General features: G+C 41.2%; 1 protein-coding gene across 3 annotated transcripts; it reads left to right on the top strand.

Moving 5' to 3' along the window:
• The first annotated feature begins 3,919 nt into the window (after positions 1–3,919).
• CLTA (clathrin light chain A) lies at positions 3,920–18,397 on the top strand. Of its 3 annotated transcripts, XM_088156345.1 has the most exons (7): positions 3,921–4,275; positions 10,805–10,842; positions 12,695–12,812; positions 14,162–14,273; positions 15,664–15,717; positions 16,882–16,917; positions 17,964–18,397. In XM_088156345.1, exons 1-7 carry the CDS (start codon positions 4,065–4,067, stop codon positions 18,133–18,135), a joined length of 741 nt encoding a protein of 246 aa, XP_088012471.1. In that variant the 5' UTR covers positions 3,921–4,064; the 3' UTR covers positions 18,136–18,397. The 3 variants fall into 3 exon arrangements, with proteins under 3 accessions (XP_088012472.1, XP_088012471.1, XP_014742600.1); XM_088156346.1 differs by lacking the exon at positions 16,882–16,917 and having other exon boundaries at positions 3,920–4,275; XM_014887114.2 differs by lacking the exons at positions 15,664–15,717; positions 16,882–16,917.
• Positions 18,398–20,866: the final 2,469 nt, after the last annotated feature.

Here is a 20,866-nt window from a genome sequence, read left to right on the forward strand (position 1 = left end):
AGAAGACATTTGTGTATATACATGTGAAGTAAGGGTGGACCACTTTAAACTCTCTTGCCTAGCAGGTGACTTGATGCACCCAAGGAGCCTCTCTCATGAAAAACCTGCCTTTCTTCTGAGGATGAGAACTCCATATATTAAAAGACTGGTTTCCTTTGCATGTTGTAGTGATAAACATGTCTCCAATTTGATTGTCTGAATAAGAGAATTGCTCTTTGGTCTTCTGAGGCAGTCAGAGTAGGCAGATGGCTTATTTAAGCTGCTACTGTCAATATGAGTTATAGACTCTGGCTTGGCTTTAAATCCAGCTCCATCAAAACAAGGTGAACAGCTGCAGTATGAGTCTGTAGTGCAGACGGACTTGACCTGAATGGCAGTGACGTGCACGAATGTTTTCTTTGTGGGCTTTAGTCTTCATGAACCCATTTAGTAGAACTGTTAATTGTAGCTCTAAGTCCCTAAGTCAGTGTATGGGCAGTGACCTTTACAAATCTGCTTTGAGGGAGCTTCCAGATTGATGTAAAGTGATGTGCAGGGTAGCTGTTATGCCACAGACGGATGCTTGTAGCTTTATGTGCCTCTCAAACCAGTTCTTTTTGGCTCTTGTATCTTGCAAAGGAGTGGCAATCTGACCCCAAGTGGCACCATCTTTCTGATACTGCTCATAGGTGAAAAGCTGGGAGGGTTTTCTAACTTAAGTCTACATCTTGAAAGTCACTAGCCATCAGAAGTTTGAGGGAACCTCTTAATTGATTTCAGTGGAACTGGACCAAGTCCTAGTCATTGTGTACTCTCATCTTCAGCTTGCCGCCAACTACGGGCTCTTATGCAGGGAGCTTCTAGTTAGAGAGATTTCCTGAGAAGTGATTCATGTCCAGATGTCATCTGTGCAATGTCTTTCTCATTTGCATCCTTACAGAGTGTTGTAACGACTTGCATTTCAATTTTTTTTCTCTAGAAACATTTGTTCTACTAATTATTTAATTTCTTAAATCAAAAACATTGTGAAAGAATCAGAGAAATCCCACTACCCTGCTGTAACGATTTTCTTAATGTTGGAAGTGCAGAGTTGCGAACCCATGTTTTCATGAATGCTCAAAAACATATTTTTAAACTACTTCTAAACCAAATCTCAGTACATATAGAAACTGGAATTAAATGTCATAATCATTCAAAGAATGGAGAGAAACAGAACAATCCTGACACTCCTTTGTAGTCTGTTTGCCTTTTCATATTTCCATGAGGGTTTATTCATCTAGTATTTCGGTAATAAACTCTTCTCCCCAGTGTGACATATCGATAAGCCACGATGGATGAATAACAGAGGATATGCTACTCTTATGTTTTGTACTTCTCTCTAAGAAGTAACACCTGCCTTTAGAAAAGGAGGTATCTTGACTTCTTTTACAGGAAAGTAATAATAGATTAATAGATTTTTCAGTGCATATGAATTATAGATAATATAAAATTTTTTGTATTCATCATCAAAACAGATCTAATGGCTCCCTATATTTTCCTTTGCATCTAAAGCAATAACATTCAGTCACTCATTCTGATGGAACACAGAAAATAATTTTCTTGGGCCATTTGAAAAATTACAATTCTGCTTATATTTCATATTCCTTAATCCCTATTCTGCAATTTTTAGACAAGCAAGTAACCGGATTTGCTTTTCATTTTAAATCACAATGTCCTACTTGTGTTTGTGCCATCAGAAATCCCCCAGAGGGCTAAGAGTCAGTGGTAAAGCAAAAGAGGAAATAGCTAGACAGTCATCCAAAATCCACTAGTCATAGTTAAAGGGAAGCAGTGCAATATTACTTTTATTTACATATAGGGAAAGGAGTGTGATGAAAATGAACGTGGGAGTATGTTTTTAGAAGAACTTGTGGAAAAAAGTCAGCAAGTTTCTGTGAGAGTATGGCATATACTTCATGATGGTATTTCGTTTTTGTCATCTCCTTTTGTGAGTTATGATGGTATTTCATTTTGATCATCTCCTGTTTTGAGTTATGGGCCTGCTTACTGCTGTTGTTTTTAATTCTTTAGCTTTCCCATGGCAGCTGTAGATTATTTAAAATAAATAACATTGCTGGGTTTCTGTGATAGACAAAATTCAGGAAAGTCTAGCCTCCTACCATACCAGATTCTGAGTTTTCATAGGAGAAACTAGGCACATGTTTCATTTGAATAAATGAGGTGAAGGGAGCTCTCTGTCATACTACAGGAGTTTACCTGTGCTTTTTTCTCTAGCAAATGATATTGATGGGGGGGAAAAGTGTTACTCAGCATGTGGTTTATCTCCCATTAAATTCACATGGGAGACAACTGTCTTTCAGAGTTAAATTTTTCTCTGAATGTGGCCTCCTTCTGAAATACGTCTGAACCCTTGTTGGGGACTATAAAAAACGCCTGGATGGCATTACCTGTAATATTTCATGAAATGTACAAACAGACTTATAGGCAACATGGAAGTGGAATTAAACAAGTATCTCTTGCAGCAACTGCACCAGCTTGAGGGCTGCCAGCATCATTTTCTCCTTTCTTACAGCAGTATTTTCCTTTCCTTTCACCTCTCTGCTTTGCCATAAAAATACGTACATGGCTAGCAGGTCAAAGGAGGCAATTGTCCCCCACCTGGAGTACTGCACACAGCTCCAATTCCCTCAGCATAAGAAGGACATGGGACAGTTGGAGCAAGTCCAGAGGAGGCCACAATGCTGGTAAGAGAACTGGAGCACCTCCTCTACGAAGATAGGCTGAGGAAGTTGGAGAGGATTATGCAACCTGACGGTATCTGCAGGGTACTACAGGGAAACTGGAGAGGAAGTCAATATCAGGAGTGACAGGGCAAGGGGTAATGGGTACAAACTGAAAAGAGGGAAATTTAGTTAGATTTTTGGAAGAAATTCTTTAGTTTTCTGGCAGGGAGACAGGTTGCCCAGGGAGGGTGTGGATGGCCCAACCCTGTCAATGTTGATGGCGAGGTCGGATAAGGCCTGGAACAATCTGCTCTAGTGGAAGGTCTCCCTGCCCAAGGCAGCAGGAGTTGGGACTAGATGATCTTTTAGTCCATTCTAATCCCTTAACATTCTACAGCTGTATGATTCTATCTGTGTTATAAGCCAGATACAGGAACTAATCAAAGCAACTGTCAAAAAAATTGCATCAGAAATCACTGGCCTTCCAATGACTATTTTGTCAACACATCATTAATGGAACACATGCTTCCCAAAGTCACACTGGTTTGACTGGTTACACATCAATGTGTGTAAATATCAAAAGGCAGGGGTGTCAAGAGTGCGGAGCCAGGCTTTTCTTGGTGGTGCCAGCACCTAGGACATGACACAACTGTCAAAAACTAATGCATAATAAATTCCACTTGAATATGAGAAAGAACTATACTGTGTGGGTGACTGAGCATTGGAACAGATTGTCCAGAGAGGGTGTGAAGTCTCTCTCAGTAGAGATATTCAAGAATCATATAGACACAGTCCTGTGCCAAATGATCTGGGATGACCCTGCTTAAGCAGAGAGATTGAACCAGATGATCCACTGTGGTCCCTACCAACCTGACACTTTCTGTGTTTCTGTGACTTAAGCTTCTCTGTGTCAGAGAGAAGACAGCCAAAATCAGGAGACGGAACCGATGTTTCGGACTTAATCTGCGGGTTCGAATTTGTCTCCAAGTTGCCGACGGACTCGTGTCGGACAGCGGAGCACCTGTGCTTTGGCAGGCTGGCAGAGACGAACCCGCTCCCGCCGCAGCCCGACGGACCTGATCCCGCTGGAGCGCAGCCCGCCGCTGCCGCCCAGCTCCTCCGGGCACCGGGGCCGCGCTCCTCTCCGCTCCGCTCCGCCCCGCCCCGCCCCGCCCCGCCCGCCCGCTGCTCTCTGGGCGCTGACTGGCTGGTATTCCGCAGACCCCGCCACGACCGCTTGCTGATTGGGCGGAGCCGGCGGTGCTCGCCGCTCATTGGCGCAGGAGGGGCGCCCCGCCCCTTCCGCGCTGCTGCCCGGCGTAGGCGCGGTGCGGAGCAGCCGCTGCCTGCGCGCCTTCGCCCATGGCCGACATGGAGCTCTTCGGTGCCCAGCAGCCGCAGCAGTCGCCAGCCGGGAACGGGGCGCCCGACGGTGGCGAGGAGGATCCCGCCGCCGCGTTCCTGGCGCAGCAGGAGAACGAGATCGCGGGCATCGAGAACGACGAGGGCTACGGCATCCTGGAGAACGGCGAGGTGCCCGAGGCGCTGCAGAGTCCCGAGGGCCTGGGCGCGGGTACGCCCTGCGGGGGCGGCGGGTGGGGCTGGGGGTGAGGGGTCCCGGCTCCCCTGGTCCCTCGGGGCGGTGCCGGCGGGACGGTCGCCCCGGCGCTGTGCCCTGAGCGGGGCCCCACTGCGCGGGGGTGGTCCGGGAGTGGGTCAGGGCCGTTCTGGGTGCGTGTGCCACAAGGCGAGCTACCTCCCTACTCCCTCGGTTAGAGTTTATGTGCCCTAAAGGTGCCGAAGGCGTGCCCGTATCCTAATGCGAACGGTGCTGATCTCGTCTAATCCTGCCTGAAGGAAGGCATCTGAAAGCTGGATAAATCCCCCAGTTGGGTTTCTGTCTTCAGCGGGGGTGATCTTAGTCTTAAAGCATAAGAGCAGTTAAGCTAATGTTTAATTTTACTAAACCTTTAGCCTTTGTTCCTTGGTAACCTTTGTACTGAATGTAGCAAAGCCGTCACTGCAGAACCCGCATTTCGAGAAGGGTGGGAACTGTGTGTTAAGAAGGTTAGTGTGTTTCCAGTTAGTCTAATGGTAGCTGCAGCAGCCCTAAATAAACACTTCTCCTTATGAAAAGTTTTAACTGAAGCCTGAGTGGAAAGGGGTTGATGTTGCAACACTCTAGGGAGACTTTGCTTCTACTTGTCACCACGGCCGCAGGGACATATTTGCTCTCATATGACATCCCTTTGTCACTGCAGTAGGATGCCACTCTCCTTCAGACTAAGTTGAATAACTGCTCCCCAGTTCATTGTCAGAACATCTTTAGAATTAAGTCTTCATTTTGCAACCTGATATCAGAAATTACTGGTGTACCTTATGTATGAGGGGGCATGTTTGTAGTGTCTCTATGAATAAAGCTCATCTAGATAAACTGGGAAATGGAGACCTTCCAGTGCTTATTTAGTGGTAGCACTGCCCTTAACATCAGCTCACTCATGAGGTCCGAAACATATGGATTACATACTCCTGAAAAAAAAGGTGTTTACTGGGGACTATCTTACTCCAGCACAAGAACTTGAGAATAATTGTTATCAGAACACCATCCTGTTTTGGTATCATACATAATTTGGCTTCCGTATTCTATGTATAGAGCAGAAACTGACACAATGGACTTCCCTTCTTATTTTCAGAAGCCTTGGACAAACATCATGCTTTACGTGGGCTTTATGTTCCAAACAGACTCTGGAACATTAAAGTAGCTGTTTGAAAATTAATTTAATTGAAAAAAAATCTATCATTGACCTTTGTCACAATGTACTAGAACAACTAGAGTATGTTCTCTACATGCATGTAGTGATGACTATTGCAAAGTATTTCCTTCTCAAAAAGTTGATTTGTTCAATGCTTCTAGATTGGTTTGATATTTAAAAGTAGTTCTTAAACGGCCTTTCAAGCGCTTTTTCTCAAGTCATGTAAGTTGACTTGTTCTGAAGTGCAGAAGAGTTATTGGAGAACTTTAGAAAGAAGTTAATAAAATAATAAATATGATAATATGATCCAAAGATCTTGGAAGTCTAGGCAGCATCTGTATGTCATCTTGTTTTCTTTTATGCCCAGGGATTGCATTTATGCTCTGGCCTGTTAAATTGGTGTGGGAGACAATGCTTGTGGACTTTTGGTGGTCCTATTTCTTAACAGAACATTGATCTCTGTTGGCTGTCAGAGCCTGTACTCTCTGCATGTTTTTTAAAAAGTACAGACTGCAGCCATGCAAAATGTACTGGTTCAGGCATGGTGACAAATGATCTAATGGCTTCTGTTGCCATTTGTGTTAGACATTTCTTATCATATGATTGGTACCTTAATAAATATCAGACAGTTGTATTCTCTGGCATATTAGCTCATTAAACTCTTTTGTAATTGAATAGGTGAATGCAAATTTCTTCTTGAAACAATGCAAGTTCTTATGTAAATCCTTAAGCATTGTGACCAGGGATTTGTGGATTTACTTTTTTTAACTGTAACCTTTTTTGAACTCCTTATTTACAGGTCTGTTGGATAAGTTCTTTCTAAATACTGGGCCAAAAGTACTAGCTTGGGCAGCTCTCAGTTGAAGTTTGAAGATCTTCAGATATAGTGACAAGCAGTCATCAGCTTCTTGAAATACTTTTAAGAGTCATAGTGTCTCATCAACAAGCAGTCTTTCAATTTCAGTCTCTTGGTAAATGATTAGACAAATACATGGACAGAAGTGAGCTTCATGAATTGAAAAAATCAATATTGGGAATTCTGTTAATTGTTGTGGATACTGGGATGAGTATGGAGGGAATGGCAGAATGTGGCAAGTTTGTGTGTCTCACACAGCATCATTTCATGTTGCCATGATCAGGGTTGGAATACTGATCCAGTAGGCTGTTCATTATGTAAATAGCTATGCCATTCAGGCAATGCATTTTGCATGCATTTGAGCATGCAAAAACCTAATCTTATTTCCCTTGGAAGGTGAAGCATAATCCCTGCACCAGAAGGCAAGGAGTACTGTATAAATCAAGTAATACAATGCTATTGCCTAGGTATTATGAATGTGATGTCTTACGAGGTTTCTTTCTCAGTAATGAGTCAACGTCCATGTATTTGCAGAGAGATTCTGACCTTAATATGTCTTGAGGTTGTATCAGTTCACTTGCTATGTTCTCTGAGCAAGAGAGAGAGAGTTCAAGGGGAAATGTGTGGTTTCTAGATAGCCAATACAAAATTCTCATGGCGGTTAGTCAAGTAGCTTTTTATGGGAAATGTCATTCAAAGACAAGTAGTTATATATGTTAACAATCATGCAAATACACAAGTTTAATGTAGGCTGACTGGTCTCAAACATTGCTTTTACATTTTCACGCTCTGTAAATTTCATACGAACTTGACTGAATTATGTTTCTCTATCTTCGAAAGTTGTTCATGATCCTCTAGCAACTAAGAAAATTAATTGTGTCTGGTGGTTTGTCCAGGTATTTAATTTAATAGCCTTTCAGGAACTGAGTATCAATTTGCTTCAAAATTGTTTAGGAAAGAATTGATTCCTCCTGTCTCTGTAGTTAGCACCACAGACAGAAAGAGTTCTTGTCTGTGACTGTTGATTTTTTCTTAATTGTTTGAATAGCCCTCGATCTGGGTTTTGCTATGTAATCAGCATCTGAAGCTTCAGAGCCCCGTGAGAGCACTGAGAAAGGTATGATAAAGGGATGTTAACTGTCTAGCTTTTGTTAGTGATGCTGCATTATTAGGAAGTCAGAACAGAAAAATCTGGGTTTTTTTTTTTGTTTTCAAAAGAATACTAGTAGAAATTTACATAAGGTGGAAATTACAGAAGCTGTTACATTGGAAAACTACGGAAGCTGTAATGGCACAGTATTACTGCTAGTGTGTTTTAATTCTAGCCTATTGATTATATTGAAAATGAGGGAACTAATGGGTTTTGATAGGACAGCAGTTTAGAATTGAAACACCAGAAAGAAGCCCTCTTCCTGAGCTGCTTGCCTTTATTTTGCACACAGGTACAAGAATGAGTTATGGCTTGAAAAGTTATTTCTCCTCCAGGTTCTTGCATAGCTATGTAAATAAAAGTTTTGTAAAATATTCTTCTTTCTTATCATCTTATGTGTGAGAGAGAGAGGTAAAAGGAAAGCATGACTGTGCCTAGAAGAAAAAGAATGGGAAACTAGGTCTTGAGTGGTGAAGTTACTTAACCTTATGTCAGAATATATTAAACTTTATGTTCTTTTGTAGTTTTAACTTGAGCTGCTAGCTCACTGAAAGTAGCAGTACTTAGACTACTTGTTTAAAAGAGATGCTGAGGGTAACTCATAAAAAATACTTGTATTTTAAAAGAGCATAAGAAAAATGTTTCAAGGTACTGCAAAGCCCTGCCTCTGATGTTTCAGACAACACTCCTCTTTTGAATTGAGAATAAGACTTTATAGAGGCTGGTGAACAAGGCTAAGCTAACTTCCTTTTAGGCCAAGTGGTATTGAGTGGTAATAATGCCAGCAGTAGCCTTCAGAATAGTTGATCATCATTGTGATAAACCTCTCAGGCCATATGTTGACTTCTACAACTGAAGTGACAAAATACATATCTTCAAGTATGTATTTATCTTCTACCCAGCCTTTTATTTTGTAAGCTGTAGTAAATGTGGAGGACATTGATGCTAGCTTTCTATTTATATCAAGCTTGGGTGTTGTATCTCCTGTGAATGCAAGGCAACTGATATGACTTACCTTCTTCAGACTCTTCCAGACTCTAAAAAGTATCTGTGTTGCTGTATGAAAATTCATTATTACCATATGGTCAGCATATGTTGCAGAACATGTTTGGGCATGTTCATTGCAACAGTACCCTTAAAAATAAGAGTTTACCCCAAGTTGAAAAGCAAACAACAAAGAGTATGGATCATTACTAACTGAGATGTTTCTAAATATGTTGATTTTAACTTCAGGATATACAATATTGTGATAGAATTTGATGGACTCTGAAGTCAGTAGAGGGTTTCATTGTTCATGGCTGCTGAAAACATTATGATGACACTACCAGTATTTAGGCTTTTTCTATGGGAAGCTTATGACATAGCATGTTTCTGTGAACAAAAAAATCTGACACACAACTAGTATTAATTACCGGTATGAAGGCTGGCAAACAGATAGTTTTTCTATACTTCATACTTAATTATGCAAGCATGAAGACAGAGCTGAAATGAAGGAATGTTTGACTATTGGTCTTATTCCAGTTAGCACACTTGTATTGGCATATGACAGCATGCTGGTACAGTTCTGTTTCCTCTTCTGCTTGTGATATGCTCAGTCAGCATGCTGACTCTGCAGCTTAATTTCAAGTTCTAGGGAGCTCAGAACAGATGGGAAATTTTTTCTAATATTGCTAATGCTTCTGACCTGGGTGCCCTTGGGAAACACTTAGTTCAGTGTCTATTAGTGGCTGTTTCTGTGCAGAACAAAAATGGCCCTCAGACAAACCTATGTGTTTCATCTCAGGCACAGCCTTAAGCAGTGATGTTGTTTCTTTTACCTGAGCAGACTACCGGCCTGAGCAGTGAAGACCATAATGAATGTGTTTTGGTGTGACAAGAAAACTTAAACATATTATCACTGTTCTTGAAGCATCCTCAACATTTATGAGCTCTCGCCCAGCTGGTGACTTTGTAAAGGCCTCCTGTACCCTGCAGAGAAGTAGGAATCCGACAAAGTAGTAGCCATCTCTCAGTTATGGGAGTCTAGTTATAAAATACCAGTTTCTCATAACTGAAAAGCTATTTTTTCTTAATTTGAGTTTTCCTCTGCGAAAGTTAGTAACTATGTTCTTGGGGACTAGTATCCTCCAACTTAACTGCCATTCTTGAACTAATGAATTTACAGTTCTCTGCATTACACAGCTAATGATTGCTCTTCAGGGCTCAGAGATAAAGACTTAAAACACTTGCCTAGTTTCCTGATAAAGGAGTATGTAGAAATTCCTATGTGCCATTCACTAGTACTATGAAACTGGTGCATACCTAGCCACAAACAAGAGGATACAGCAGCATAACTTGCTTAGTTTTAGGGCAATCGGCTATCTTTTTTAAGAAGGTAGTGCAAAATAATTTGATTTTTCTGCTTACTGTTTGGTACAATCACTTCTTTCACTGAGGGGGGTATGATGGTGGAAACACTCCTGCATGATAGATTTATCCATGGTGGCATGAGGAACAACATGTAACTACTCGGCATTGCATGCGGACAGATGTTACATGGCGCTGCTCCAGAGAGATGCCCTGCTGAGATTTAGCAGTTCTTGAAAATCTTGGTGTATTTTGTATAGTTCGGAGGTTTAAATAGTTTCAAAAACTTAAAAGTTTGACTTACAACTGGCACGTTTCCCTACGACTGTGTTTTAAAAATATGAAATTTTAGGGTTCTATGGCAAAGATTTGTACCTGAGCCTGTTCCTGAGGCTCTATTGCCACTGTCACTTCAGAGATAATACTGCTGCAACTGAAGTAGGAAGCTATGAAGCATCTCATCACAGATAGTAACAGAAAGGTGACTTTGCGAAGAATGTTAGCTGTATCTTTTGAACTAATTAGGAGATAACAACACTATAATAAGATATAAGAATTACCAATTGTTGACTGCAGGGTTGTTAATATTCCAGGTAGACACTAAAAAAGTGGTAACCATCCTTCTTAACTCCAGAACAGTTGTATAGTAGTCAGCTTCTAAGAGAGGGAGGACAAAATGGGAGTAGCTTTAGAATGCAGTCTGTAGCAGCCTCTCAGCAGTATCAGCTCTGCTGTTTATGTTGTTAGAAGCAAGAGCTCATGATGCAGAAATAACCTTGTATTTCTGGTTCTGCAGAATGGTGGCTCATTTGGTTTTTCATGCCTGGTGAGAAAAGTGCAGGGAGAAGGAAGTGTCCCTGCAGGGTATCAAGTAATATTCACTTTCACAACTCCCACATTACGTACTCCAGTGAAGCTTTCCATACAAGTTACAGAAATCAGTAAATCTAGCTGTTCTGTCTTTTCTCAAATGACTAAACAAGTCACCTCTTTACAGATGCTGTTGATGGAGTGGTTAACGGGGATGTCTATCAGGTAAGATAGAAGTATTCTGTACTTAGAATGTGCTGTTCTACTCTGAGAACTTTATCTTAATGTAGACTAATACTTCCTATTTCTTGCCTTTAAAGTAATTTTGTCTCAAAGCTGAGGGGTGTCTTCTGTTCTGGTAGCTCATCTCATAAAGTTGTCAGTGTTCTTGATTATTCCCATCCTCTGAACTTAGAGGCAACTTAGAGCAACAGTACATTTTGAAATATGGCTTAACAGTACATAAGCAATGTAAAGCAGACTGATAGGCTTTGTGATATGACTTTACATTGACTTTCTCTGGCTGCTAAACTGAAAGTGGGCTCTGATTATCTAGTTTAAAGCAGAGTTTTCAGATTTGCTTGCTCTTTTAAGGTGATTCATGTGCCCTGGTTGTCTTATCAAGATGGTCTTACAAGGACTGAAAACACTATACATTTCTTAGTGACATGAAATTGCATGAAATTAAGCTGATGGCTAAAAAGCTCAATCGAAGTATGAAAACATGTTAGCCATGGTAATGACAAAAGGAGGAGATACCTGCTTTATTGGTGTCAGGGAGGAATGAGGCATGCTAAGGCAATCACTTTGTTGTAACTGAATTTCACACCAGTTTGTCCAAGGCATAGTCATTGCCTGGTGTCACAGTTGGCTCATTAGCATTGATTAAATGAATGCTTGGGAAGGAAGCAGCATATGAGCAATGTACTTCTCCTCAGAGTTTTAAGTGAATGCTGAGCCTTGTGGAGACACAAACAGCTTTCACTGCTGCTTATATCCTCAGCATTACTGTGAGATTAATGGGACAAGTTGTATTTTACAGGTCCTTTGCACTTCCTTGTACAACAGAAGGTAGATTTCCCTCTTTAGATATCTTGATTTTGGAATTCTAAGAGACCAGTTGCTTTGGTTGACAGAGCTTCCTCTTAATGAGAAAGAAGAGACTGAATGGGCTATGCATAACTTATGTTTTACCTGCCTGTAACTAGCTGGCCCGTTTATTTTGCTTAGGATTAACTGTGAAGCCTGGTCGTGTTGCACCAGCTTAATGTCTTCCCTTTGCATTATTCCTTCATTGAGGGCTACGGGAGGTCCAGAGAGGGACAAGACACAGCCAAATCTGTGGTCAGCTGCAGTTGACCTGCTACTTTTAGGAGTGGTAATTCTTAACTCTGTTAGGGGTAGGATGAAGCAATAAAATTTGTTAAACTTTAGAGTATCTTCTGTAGCAAATAGCACGATATTAATTAGCTTTGTAAATCTTCTATATTAATTAATTTCAAGCCTTTGATATGTTACATTTGTGAAAAGGATGCTAGTACTCTTACTGTTCTGATGGTTAAATATTGAAATGCCTCTTGTGTTATAAGCTGCATACAGCAATCCAAATTTTGTAATGTGGTATGGAAATGTCTCTTGAAGTAGACAAATAAGCTGTAAAGAATGTTTTATTCTCCTGTGCACAAATCCAGAAAGAAAATTACTTTCGCAGCAAATATTTAAGGTGAGATGAACTCGGAGAATATCTGGCCTAAAAGTGTGTAGTGAGGTGCTAGGCATTATCTTCTGCGTTTTGCAGCCTTAGTGTTCTGACACTAAGTGTTTGTGGTACTTGTATTTCTAGTTGTCTTGAACTGTTGTTTGATCCCTGATTTCTGGAGGAAGTCCTGTGTTAATTTCTTTCAGTTTTGCTGTAATTTGTAGCAAGATCTTTTTAATGGTGGAAATATGTTATAACATCAAATGAATGTGTTACTGGTTCAGTTCAAATATAGTCTAATTTTAGGTAGCTGGCAGGCAGTTATCTGAAATACTCGCTTGTTATGCACAAATGACTTTACTGTTTCTTTCCTCCAAGGAGAGTAATGGTCCCACACACTGCTATGCTGCCATCTCCCAAGTAGACAGACTGCAGTCGGAACCAGAAAGTATTCGTAAGTGGAGAGAGGAGCAAAAGGAGCGCCTGGAGCAACTTGGTAAGCAGGGTATTTGTTGAGTAACTTAATGTCAGCTTCTCTCAGGCTGAGAGAGTTGGGGTTGTTCCACCTGGAGAAGAGCAATCTTCCAGTACCTAAAGGGGACCTACAGAAGAACTGGAGAGGGAATTTTTACAAGGGTGTGTAGTTTACAAGGGGTGGGTAATGGCTTTAAATAGAAAGAGGGTAGGTTTGGATTAGCCATTAGGAAAAAATTCTTTGTGCTGAGGGTGGTGAGGCACTGGCACAGGTTGCCCAAAGATGGTGTGGATGCCCCATCCCAGGCTGAATGGGGCTTTGAGCAGTCTGGTTTAATGGAAGGTGTCCCTGCCCATGGCAGAGGAGGTGGAACTAAGTGATGCTTAAGGCCTCTTCCAACTCAAGCCATTCTGTGATTCTTAAACAGTAGAATTCTGAACCATGGCACTGCCTCTTCGGAATCTTAACATGTTTCCTGAGTTCAAGGAGCAAGCCTGGATGAGTCTTCTAGTAAGCAGACTTAATACTGGTATGAGAGTCAGCAAGCGACTCTCTGAACCGTTACTTACAGATGAGCTGACAGAAAATGAACTGCTTTTGTAATCTAAAAAGATGATAATAAATACTGCAGGCATTAGTAGTTTATTTCAAAGGATAAAGATTACTCATTTTGTAATTGCTGAGGCCATCTGTTGTCACATGGATCTTAATCTAATAACTAAATTAAGAAAGTAATGGATTATTAAATAAACTAAATACAGCTGTCAAATGCAGTGGTACCTACACATGGACAGTATTTAAGAGACTACAAACTGGTGTGCTTCCCACTTGCATGGTAGAGGAGCCTTTGCTTGAACTTGTTAGGACAGAACCTTCTGTAAAATGTAATTCTGGATAGAGCTGACCCTTTTGTTCCTCTTTTGGACTAGTTACAACAGATGAGGTTGTCCTGAACTATAGGTTGTGTGTAGAAGTATGTGGAGTGCTAGATTCTTTCAGTTTGTTTAAGCATAAAGGCTTTACTAAACTTTGTTCCAGCACTGGCATAGCAAGGTGACTGTTTCTGGGGGACTTGAGCAGTTTGCAGACCAGCAGATTTACTGAATCTGAACTGCTCTGCAAAATGCCTATCCTAAACTGAAGTGGACTGTCCCAGTTATGCAGCACAGGAATTCTATTTAGCTAATCCTTTGAATGTTTATAGTATTTAGAGTTCTCATAACCTAAATCAGGAAATCTCCTAACCCTTACCTGAGTTGGTGAAGTAACTGCAAACAGTTACTAGAGTGCACCCTGAACCATCAGTTGAAGTATTTGCAAGATGAGTTTGGATACAAACATGACTGACAAAACAATTCTTAAATTTTCAGATGCAAACTCACGAAAGCAGGAAGCAGAATGGAAAGAGAAAGCAATAAAAGAGTTGGAAGAGTGGTATGCAAGGCAAGATGAAAAGCTTGAGAAAACAAAAGCCAGTAACAGGTAAAGTTTCTCCAGCCATCAGAAGAATTATGCAAATAATTGGGAAAGGAGGTTAGAATACTTCTTGTATGTCTTAAGGCAGTAGTCCTTCAGATCATTAAAGTAAACGCTCCTAACTATCTATCCTTTTAAGTTTTCTTAATAATCTAGATTTAATATCCAGGAAGCATTAAGATGATGATCAAGTATTCCTAGATTCCTTAGGACATAAAGCTTGAACATGGCCAGAAAATATTTTACTCTACTCACTTGCTGTCATGCTCCCAGCTGCACAGGCCTTCAGTGTCTGCAATGACCTACCCTGAGATTAGCATTCTTACTTACTTACTTTAGAACATATGGAAGTGGCATTCTAGTTAATCTTTGCTACAGGTCATTTCATTAAATATCTTAAAAGCTTTTGCTGCTCTTTTTGGAAGCAGTTCAGAAATAACATGACTGAGTTCTACTAGTGAAAAACTAAATGCTGATTGTGTCTGTAGTGGTTTGAATTGTCTAATTATGGGTCCTGTGGCAGAAAGCGATGACTTGGTTGCTGGAATAGTAAGCTCTTACACTTTCTTAGAAGTTCCCTGTGGAATTGTGACTTCAAGCTGCATGAAGGTAAATGTGATAGAACTGACTTCATGCCTCTTAAATCTCTACGCCATTCTGCTCAGGTAATCATCAAGACTGCTTTATATTTTAGGAACTCAAGGGTTCAAGATGAACTGCTGTTTTCTTAATTTTGTTGGGTGTTTTTGTTCATTGTTTTTTTGAAATACTGCTTTTCTTATCAAAATGGCCATCAGGTCTGGCTTTATTAAGTAAAGTCCTAGGTAGACTACCCTAATTTGTAAAGGAAGAAAGGAGGCGTACACTATCGTCATAATTACAGATTTGCCACTTCCATTCATTGAGGAATTCACTACCTTTTGGTTGGACCAAGAAAGGGAAACTGGATTAGTACTGTTCTAGTTGGTGGCCAGAGCTCATGATACCTCATAGCTTTATTATGGCCAGTGTTAGAGTGCAGCATATGGAGTCTGGAGCAGGGCTCATTAAACAAGTGTTGCACAGAAGTCTTTGGCATTCTTGTCACCCTGGTGAGATCTCTTGCCTGATGGTAGTTTCTATCCTCTGGGAGTAGTCTAATGTTAACATTGGGGCTCCTCTAGCCCTCAACTAGCTGGTCCGAACTTCTAGAATGTAGCAGGATTTCTGTGTTTCCCCTCTGACCAATGGCCTAATTGATACATTCCATGTGGTTACTGCTTTCCTGTTACAGTAAGTCTAGGTGATGCAAGGTTAATGTGCTTGTTAAAACTGCTTCCAGCTGTGTTCTGTACTTCTCATCCTTATCTCTTTTCTCCTGCCTGCTTGCCTGCCTGTTGGACTACTTGCTACCTAGGGTGGCAGATGAAGCTTTCTACAAACAACCCTTCGCTGACGTGATTGGTTATGTGTATGTTGCTTAACTACTAATTCTGTTTGCTAGTCAACACAATAATAAGCAGGATCAGAAACAGTGCTGAATGTCTGAGGGTCCCTTCTGAACTTATTGGACTGCTTCTAGTCTGCAGTATTAAGTGCAGTTCTCCTGTATGCACTGCATAAAGCCTAGCACTTTCAGATTAAGTCATGTGGTGTACATAACACTAGAATTTTGGTAATGACTTCAGTAGTCTTGAGACCTAAGGGTTAACAGTTGTTTCCAGGCCAGTGAACATTGCTTAGCAAGACACTTTGCTGGGGTGTGGGCTAGTGCCTGCAGTTTCACATGGGTGCTGTATTTAGTCCTTCCACAGAGAAGCAATGTTTAACTCTGTAATAGGCAGTCACCACCTGCTTTGCCTACATATCAGACAAATTTTCAAGCAATGCTTGCATGTAGAGGGTCACAAGCCAAGGAAGATAGAAAGGAATTGCCTGATATAAATCAGTGTTGAAAATATGCGTGCATACAGAAATAGGAGGCTGTTAGAGAACAGATGGAAAGTACAGGAAGGTGGTATTGGAAAATCAGTGTAAACTGCTAGGAAGACATTTAGGAGCCGTGCGGATGTTTTGCCAGCCTAGTAGGTCAGTGAAGACAGAGCTATGACTTTCAAGCCCCAGTGAGTATGCTAGTTTCTGAGAGGTAGAAGGATTGCAATGTTCATTGGCTTGTTTATGTATTTTACTTTCTTCCCTTAATTTGTAGACTTGAATTGAAAGATGGACATGTCACAGATTCTAAGGTGACACCTTTAGAAGGTGTACTGGTGAGCCGTGTTATGGCTTTGAGTACATTAATATTGAAGGTTTGGTGTGAAATTCACAGCTAACTATAGGTGGATGTAAACCAAGACTTGTGAAATGATGGATTTACAGGTGGTGTTTAACTCTTCTGAAGTCTCCTGGAGTTGGTTTTGTTAGATTTTTTTCAATAAAATCCTTATTTTCATATGTCCAATGCAAATGTGCAGTGTAAGTGCTGCAAAATAAAACTGGCTGCCTGTTTCCTGAATGTAGGCTAAGCTACTAGTGCATGTTCAGCCAGCTAATCATCTGCATTAAACTCATTCTCATTTTCTATATCTGACTTAAACTTTCTCTCCTTGTTTCTTTTCTTCTCTTCACCTTTAAGCACAAACATAAATCATCCTTGCTACAGCCTAGAACAGTTAAGTAAAAAAATCTTCACTGCCCCCTAAAGTGTCATGTCACATAAAGTAGCAGTGTTGTAGTGATCCTTGTCTTCAGTGGTGTCTGTAACCTTATCATCCCTGTGAATAGTGCTGAACCCTCATGGGAGAGTCATTTTCACTGCTTTCTCTGTCCTGCTTGTTGGAGTAGATGGATTTGGTTTGATCTCTTGATGCTTACTGCTTCTGCACTCAGGCAGCTACCAGGGCCCCACAGTTCATGTAAACTAGATGCTGGAGAGTTATCCCTGCATTGAAGCAATGCTATTGGCAGCACAGAAAAACAAAAATAATACAGCTGTGAAGCCACTGGCACTACCCAGTACATAATGTACAAAGCCTCCTTAGAGTCTCCTTAGGGTGAGAGCAGGGGAAATACATTTGTTCTGTGATGTAACCTCAAATAAGTCATCTCCTCTGCCAAGATATGCTGTAGCCTATTGCACTCACAAGCATGGGATTTGTGACTTAAATTCCTTATGATTCATACTGCTTCACTACAGCATTGAGAATCATCAGCAGATAGTTTTATGATGGTCTGTAGGCCTTGGGGCTGATTTAAATCCTCAGATGGAATTTGTTTAAGACATGCTTGCAGGCAGTTGTAAATTTCCAGTTGGCAAATGTCCAGTATAAGCCAACAAGTGGCAGAGGCTTAACTAGTTAAGACCTGGGCATTTCTCCATAAATAAAACACCTACATAGAAGTACCTTACTTCTTGGAAGCTTGTGTGGCGACTCCTTAGGCCAAGACTCAATAACTATTCTTAAAACCAAACACCTGTATTCCAACATTTTACACAATCCTCTGCAATCCTCTGCACTGCTTGTGCATAGCATACTACTGCAATCTACTTTCATCTCCAGGATTGGGGCAGTGGGAGCTTATGTGGCCATAATGTCCACAAGCAGCTGTCAGGTCACATTTCTTTATGAAACATGCTGAAAGAAACTGCATCCTGTAAGAGGGAAGGAGTGCCTTATATGCTGGGCATTAACACAAGGTGCATTGCGTTGCTTTTAGGGCAGCTGAAGAAGCCTTTATGAACGATGCAGAAGAAGTTTTTCCGGGCTCTGAGTGGGAACGTGTGGCTCAGCTCTGTGACTTTAATCCCAAGTCTAGTAAGCAGGCAAAAGATGTGTCCCGCATGCGTTCAGTCCTCATTTCGCTCAAGCAGGCTCCGCTGGTTCGCTGAAGCAAAGCTCGATGGAAACACTACAAATGCAATATCTTAACCTTACTCAGAGAAGTTGTGTTTGATTAATTGTTTCAATGTGTTTTTTTGGACCACATCATGATGTATCTAGAGCTGATCATTGTTTGATTGCATGTTATTCCTGATGTTTCCTTTCTATGTCTGGAATGGGAGAACCTCCAAATCTGTAGTCTCTGTGCTGTTGTGCACTGAGGTGTCACTTCCCACATTACTGAAAATAAAGATCTATTAAACAGCAAAATGTGTTGACTTTGGATGAACTGAGGTCTCCTGCTTCCTTTTGACAGAGGATTTTTGAATTAAGTGTGGGTAAACATTTCTCTTGATTGCTAATGATTTCACTTTGGTGCTGAATGTCCAGCTGGCAGTGCTTCTGGTCTCTGCAAGTCTCTCCTGCTTGTTTCTTTAAGCTTTCTTAAAGCTCTTGAGAGCTTTAGTTTAAAAACTTCTCCCCTATCCAATTTATCACATTAGACAGCAGCTCAAGAAAACTAAAACAGCAGGCTTGTTAAGGGGCTTATCTTGCTTCCAGTGGGACTGAGGACACTGCCTTCTGCAGGTAGGTAGTTCTGTATAGTTTTCTGCTGTCACTCTGGTTGCCTGTCTGAGGCTCAGCACATAGGAGAGGGCAGTGAGCAATTAAGACCTCTGGTATTCTACTGCTTGTTCTGTTCCACTAGGTTTTCAATGCTGTCTTCATATCCAAAAATCTGTGGTGTAGAGGCTGTTTGGATGTTTTTGAACTGTGTCCTTGTCCTCACTGACCTTTGCAGACATTTCCTCCCACTAGTGTTGAACTGGAGAGCTAGGGAGCAGGAGAAGGGAAGACTTGCTCTTACTGCTGCTCATCTCTAGGTTGGAGCTCTGTCTGCCAAGGTGGTTGAATCTGAAACAAACTGATCTAGAAAAATCTCTCTTCTGCTTCCTTGGCTCAGCAAGCCTGACCTAGCAGTCACAGGAGCTGTATTCTAGTCTTGCTCTGTTAAACCTTACCTTAGTTTTCTATCTTCAAAAACTAATCTGTTCAATTTCCTACATTATTTCGCCATGTTTATCAAAGACACAGTATCTTAACTACTGTGTAGCATAATGGCTTTAATACCTTTTATGTACAACCTGGAAGGTTGGCCCAGGCAGTTTGAAAAGGGTTGCAGATGCAGACTACAGTGTACCAAGGCTCAGACTGTTACTGCACAGCAGCTGTTCCACTAGCAGCTGTGTCCCTTTGGTGGGCAAGGGAGTGAATAAATGGTTTCCAGTTGGGCTGCAGTAGTTAAGCTGTACCTTACTGTTGTCTGTAATGACTGGAACTACTCTCAGGTTTGCAAGTGAATTCACACACTACTCATGGATGGTGATGAGAATGATTGATAGATTACAGGTCAGGAAGCCTGGTTCCATGGAAGATGAAGGCAAGAAGATATATTCTGAACTGCACAAGGGTATGGCAGGTGACTCCAGCAGGACTGAAGCACGTGGAGCAAGTCCACAGAATACTGATACTCATTGCTAGCCTTGACTAGTTATGCATTCAGCTTGACTGAAAATTTCCGTTTTGCTGCACACTCAAAAGCTCTGAAAAGAAGGGTGTTCAAAATGAGCTGATACTTTAATAAAGGAAAGTCGACTAAAGTGTTCGTATGAATTTAGAAGAATTTGAAAGATCAACAGGTTAGGGGGTTCCTGCACACTGAATTATGGTATTTATTGATGACCACATTTTCCTATCTTACAGCATATTTTATCTGGCTATGGATGTGGCTTGGAGCTGCAATCCAAAAAAATGGGCAAAGGCTTGAATTCAAAGTCAAAGCAATGTTACAGAAGTTAAAGCAGCATTTTATATGTTGGGTTTGCAGAGTGTAAGAATGTTTTAGCATGTTTTTTACATATTTCATCCTGCTGGAACACTTAGAATGCAGCTCTGTGGGTTCTGTTACCTCTGCTAACTCTGTTGCAGCTTACCTCTTCTGCCTTAATTTTACATTCACGTGTGCTAGCTCACTGTCTCCTTTATCAGTGCTGTCACAAAATCATAGACTGGCTGTGGTTGGAAGGCACCTCAAGTTGTTCAACTCCTCTACGCAAGCAAAACCACATCAAGCCTGCCACCCATGACCATATCCAGACAACTTCTGAAGATCTGAAGTGAAATTCCACTATCTCTCTGGGCAACCTCTGCCAGTGCTTGGATACCTGAACAATAAAGAAGTGTTTCCTGATATTCAGATGGAGCCTCCTATGTTTCACTCTGTGCTCAGTGTCTCCTGTCATGGCATGAATGAAAAGAGCCTGGCTCCCATCTTCTTTGCACTCTCGCTTCAGATATTTATATACATTAATAAGATTCCCCTAAGCCTTCTCATTTCCAGATTGAACAGTTCCAGCTCTCAGCCCTTCCTCAGGAGAAATGTAGTTGCTTTGTAATCCTTGTGGCTCTTTGTTGAGCTCTCTCAGGTGTGCTTATGTCTCTCATGTACTGGGGAGCTCAGAACCAAACAGCACTACTGGAGTCAAGATTTTCTGTGTCTGAGAATTATTTTAGATACTTAGACCTTGTGACAGAGTGAAAGAATTCTCAGGTTTATTTGGGCAAATCAATTCCCTTGTCTGTGTTTCTAAACATTGACTTGTTTTCTTCAGAGGTCAGCATCTGTCACTTTGTTTTGTAACTTCATGGGACAGTGTTGTACTACCTCTGGCCTGCTGT

The sequence above is a fragment of the Sturnus vulgaris genome, chromosome Z (assembly GCF_052056855.1).
Source record: "Sturnus vulgaris isolate bStuVul1 chromosome Z, bStuVul1.hap1, whole genome shotgun sequence".
Taxonomy (NCBI): Eukaryota; Metazoa; Chordata; class Aves; order Passeriformes; family Sturnidae; genus Sturnus; species Sturnus vulgaris.